The 3769-nt window shown below is 35.7% G+C and overlaps 1 protein-coding gene across 1 annotated transcript; it reads right to left on the bottom strand.

Annotated features, from left to right (window-relative positions):
• Window positions 1–1318: 1318 nt before the first annotated feature.
• LOC147861648 (large ribosomal subunit protein P3z-like) lies at window positions 1319–3269 on the bottom strand. Its single transcript, XM_087323002.1, has 2 exons — window positions 3005–3269; window positions 1319–1685 (listed from the first exon to the last, which is right to left on the bottom strand). Exons 1-2 carry the CDS (start codon window positions 3215–3217, stop codon window positions 1518–1520), a joined length of 381 nt encoding a protein of 126 aa, XP_087179128.1. The 5' UTR covers window positions 3218–3269; the 3' UTR covers window positions 1319–1517.
• Window positions 3270–3769: the final 500 nt, after the last annotated feature.

Genomic DNA, 3769 nt, shown 5'->3' with positions numbered 1-3769 from the left:
CCCATCCTCCCCTTTTTTAAACTTAATAAATTTTACCGCATCCATCATGCATCACTAATATCATTTCTGATTGCAATATTCCTTTGGCCAGTCATTATATACATCTCTTCATATCTGTTTTGAATATAGTAGCTTTTTGCTACTGCTATTGTCAAACCTTATCTGTAATACAGGTCTGTTCCTTCAACAATTTAACCTTTTATTTATAATTGGGAACTCATATTCTAGTAGCTAGTCCCTATCCAACCCGACTTCCATGTTTCTACTACAAGTTGAAAAAGACCCTAGATATTTACTTGCAATCACAGCGAGTTTTTAACTATCTAAACCTCTGAAATGAGTAGTCGTGATGACACCTCCTGTGCACACTAAAGAATGTCACAATTTGTTTAATTAACACATAGTAGTACAAACATGACATGTATCTTCTTATCTTTCCAATAACACCTATTGTAGTACAAAACATAAATTCGCAGTAAAAAAGCTCACAAACATGGAAAAAAAAATGTAGCATATCAACAGAGAAAGTGTTCAGATGACCTCTCAAAGAATATCAGTTTGTAAAAAAGTGGCAGTTCTCAAGTCACTTACAACCAAATACAGTATTGTCTGCAGATATACTTAAATGGGTTTAAGTCCTAAAGTTCTTCACCAAGACTTGCAATGGCAAGCCGTCTTGTTAACAAAAATCAATAAACACTAAATAAAGAAAAAAAAACATACAGATAACACATTAATAATAATATTCAATGGAAATAAACAATACATACTTTTTTATGGCACAAAAACACTGCCAATAGATTAAAACAATTTGCAATACATATAATTTGTATGTAGAAATACTCACTTTCAAGACGTCTCAAGGAATAAAACAATCTCAAGTGGGTCACAGGGGAAAAAAACATACCCCTAATTGAAGCATGACATTAGTTCGCAATCAAATAAAAATCCTATGTGAAATAACTTACAGGAAAACTTAAAAAGAGAACAAAGCAATAATAATACACAATAGAAAAACAATGATGTGTAAAACCGTGTACATATTATAACATGATAACATAATGATGAAGATTGATGAGAAAAAATTGTAGCACAGTTAGCAGTACAGCCAATATCTTGTAAAAGTAGTAACTTTCAAGAGGTCTTGGCACATAAAACACTAAGGGAGGCATAGACTTTGCATAACAAAATGATTTACAGCATAAAAATTTAGTGAAGAAATTATAAATTTAGGCATGCACTTTGCATAGAATACCTCATCTGCTGTACATGACTACAAACTCTTGCACACAGTCAAGTAATTCTAATTACACCATCAAGACCAAAGCAGCTTACTTACCATTGATAACTCCAAAATGTAAACATACATACATCAATGTCATGAAGAAAAAAACCCTTATAAATAAATTCCCATAAAGCTACTTCTTCTAAGCAGCTAGACTCAATCTGGAAAAAGCCGAATACAAAATGCAAACAAAAAAACACTATTTCTACTCCGATTGTTGAATTAATTAATTTTAATCGAACAATGAGAATCCCATATCATCGTCGCTTTCTTCTTCTTTCTCTTTTACTTCTTCCTTCTCTTCTACAGCAGGTGCAGCAGCAGCACCACCACCCCCACCCGATGCTACTGCTCCACTAGATACAAAGCCACCACCTCCTCCTCCACCGCCAATGATTACCTGTGACATGTTCACCAGTAAATTCTATTACAAACTTTGTGCATGATTAATTAAGAACTTTTGGAGGTTTACTCAGCAATACTTTAATTGGTTAATATGAATGTTGAAAGGTTTAACTAGACAAACACACAATGACAAAATTCAGAAGATTTAACTCAACACTATTCAAGTGATCTACCAAACAGAACAGATAAAACATTAATAGGATCAGCTTAAATTTTACTTCGAATGTTATGTTGACAACTTTTAACACTCCATTATATATAAACTTTTGAAATTTATAACTGCGAAAACCGAGATCAACTTTGGAGATTTTATTATGCAGTATCTAATGGATTAATATGGACTTCAAAGGCTTCAAACAGGTATATATGACACACTTTATAATTTCATTATTAAGTTTTGACGGTTTTAATTAGGATAAACGAGATGACTTATGGAGATTTTAATAGACAGAATTTGATGGATCAATATGGACTTTGAAGGTTTACATAAGGGAAAGCAGACAATAGACAATGCCTAAAAGAATTCAGATATACGAAAACAATATCAGGATTAACTTCGTACAGCACAAAACTAACTAGATCCTTTTATGTTGAAATTAGCTCAGCAACAGTAATGACCTACATTAATTCATTAAAGAAAATATGAACTCTGAATACATTGGAAAATTTTGAGCTACACATGAGTACTTCGATAAAGATAAAATATATAAAGATGAAGATTATAAAATGAAAAAGAGTATCAACAAAAGATGAAGATGAAAAAGCTGACTTTGACCAAATCATTATGGAGTACACGTAAGAGACAGACGAAGAGGAACAGCACTGAGAAAAACTCAAGATTCAGGGAACAAAATACTACATAATATCCTAAGAAAGTTAAAACCCCAAAGTTTTTACTGAAATCTAATCAGAGAAACTGCCAGAACAATACAACATTAACCACAAATACAAACTTAGAAACTCACGCACACCAAATACTTTCGAAAATGATGATTGAACTCTAAAAATTGCTCGGTTATAAAAAACAGACAGAACCAAGCATAACCAGACAAAATTAAGAGGAGACAGGCCGCAAGAAAGAGTTAAGATACGAGAAATCATACAAGTACAAAGATACATCGAAGCTAATCATCCATCGAAGCGTACTAAAAGCTAATCGTTCGCATATAGATACGCAAATCTAGCTTTCCACAAAAATGTAAATAAAGTAAAACCATTCATTGAGAACTTCCTGAAAGAACGCTAGTTCATTCAGGGAAAGGAAGGAGTAAAAATTTGCGCAGAGATAAACAAGAAGAAGAAGAAGAAACCGACCTGGAAGACAGCCGATGTGGGAGTAACATACGAGAAGGAAGAGGAGACCGATCCAGAAGCGCCAGAAGAGAGAGAGAGCTTCGTAAGCAAGCGCTGAAGATCGAAGGAAGAATCAGCGGATCCCTCGAGGCAACCTCCATCCTCAGAGGCAGGGTGTTGCTTGGCGCTCCAAGAGCCGCTATCGCTTCTGCAGACGAAGGTGAAGACGGCCATAGATTCAGCTAAACCTTCTCTCTCTGTGTGTGTCTGGTTCCTCCTGCGAGAAAAAGGAAAAGAAGCAGCTAACCACAAAGAAAGAAGAAGAAGAAGAAGAAGAAGAAGAAGACCCAAACCCTAATACACCCTCACAAATACTTTGTTTTTTTTTTTTAAGTCCAAGTGTGAAAAAAGAGATGCTTTCAAACCCTAATGTATCTTTGTCACTCATTATCTTCTTCTTCTGGGAAGCCCCCAGGTCCAAGCCATGTTATGGAAAAGCCCCAAGCCTAGCCATGTTTTGGAATACCCAGGCCAATAATGCCTGGGCCAAACCATTTTACGGCGAGCCCAAGCCAAGTAATGTTACCGAAAACCCAGGCCAAGCCAGGTTATGCATAGCCCAGGCCAAGCAAGGTTACCAAAAGCCAAGCCCAAATGACGTTACAGAAAGCCCATGCCAATCCATGTTACGGGCAAGGTAGCCCACGCATAATGATGTTGTAGAAAAACCCAAGGCCAAGTGATGTTACTGAAACCCCATTCTAAGCGATGTTACCGAAAGCCCAA

The sequence above is a fragment of the Azolla caroliniana genome, unplaced genomic scaffold (genome assembly GCF_043228905.1).
Source record: "Azolla caroliniana isolate FFs.n. ecotype wild unplaced genomic scaffold, voAzoCaro1.0.p SCAF_7, whole genome shotgun sequence".
Taxonomy (NCBI): domain Eukaryota; kingdom Viridiplantae; phylum Streptophyta; class Polypodiopsida; order Salviniales; family Salviniaceae; genus Azolla; species Azolla caroliniana.
This window is presented reverse-complemented; position numbering and strand designations above follow the sequence as displayed.

Bases quoted from the DNA above. Each gene is read 5' to 3' on its own strand.
- LOC147861648 (XM_087323002.1), bottom strand. From the start codon at position 3,217: ATGGCCGTCTTCACCTTCGTCTGCAGAAGCGATAGCGGCTCTTGGAGC. The intron at 1,686-3,004 runs GTCGGTTTCTTC...AACATGTCACAG, and splicing joins CCACATCGGCTGTCTTCCAG to GTAATCATTGGCGGTGGAGG.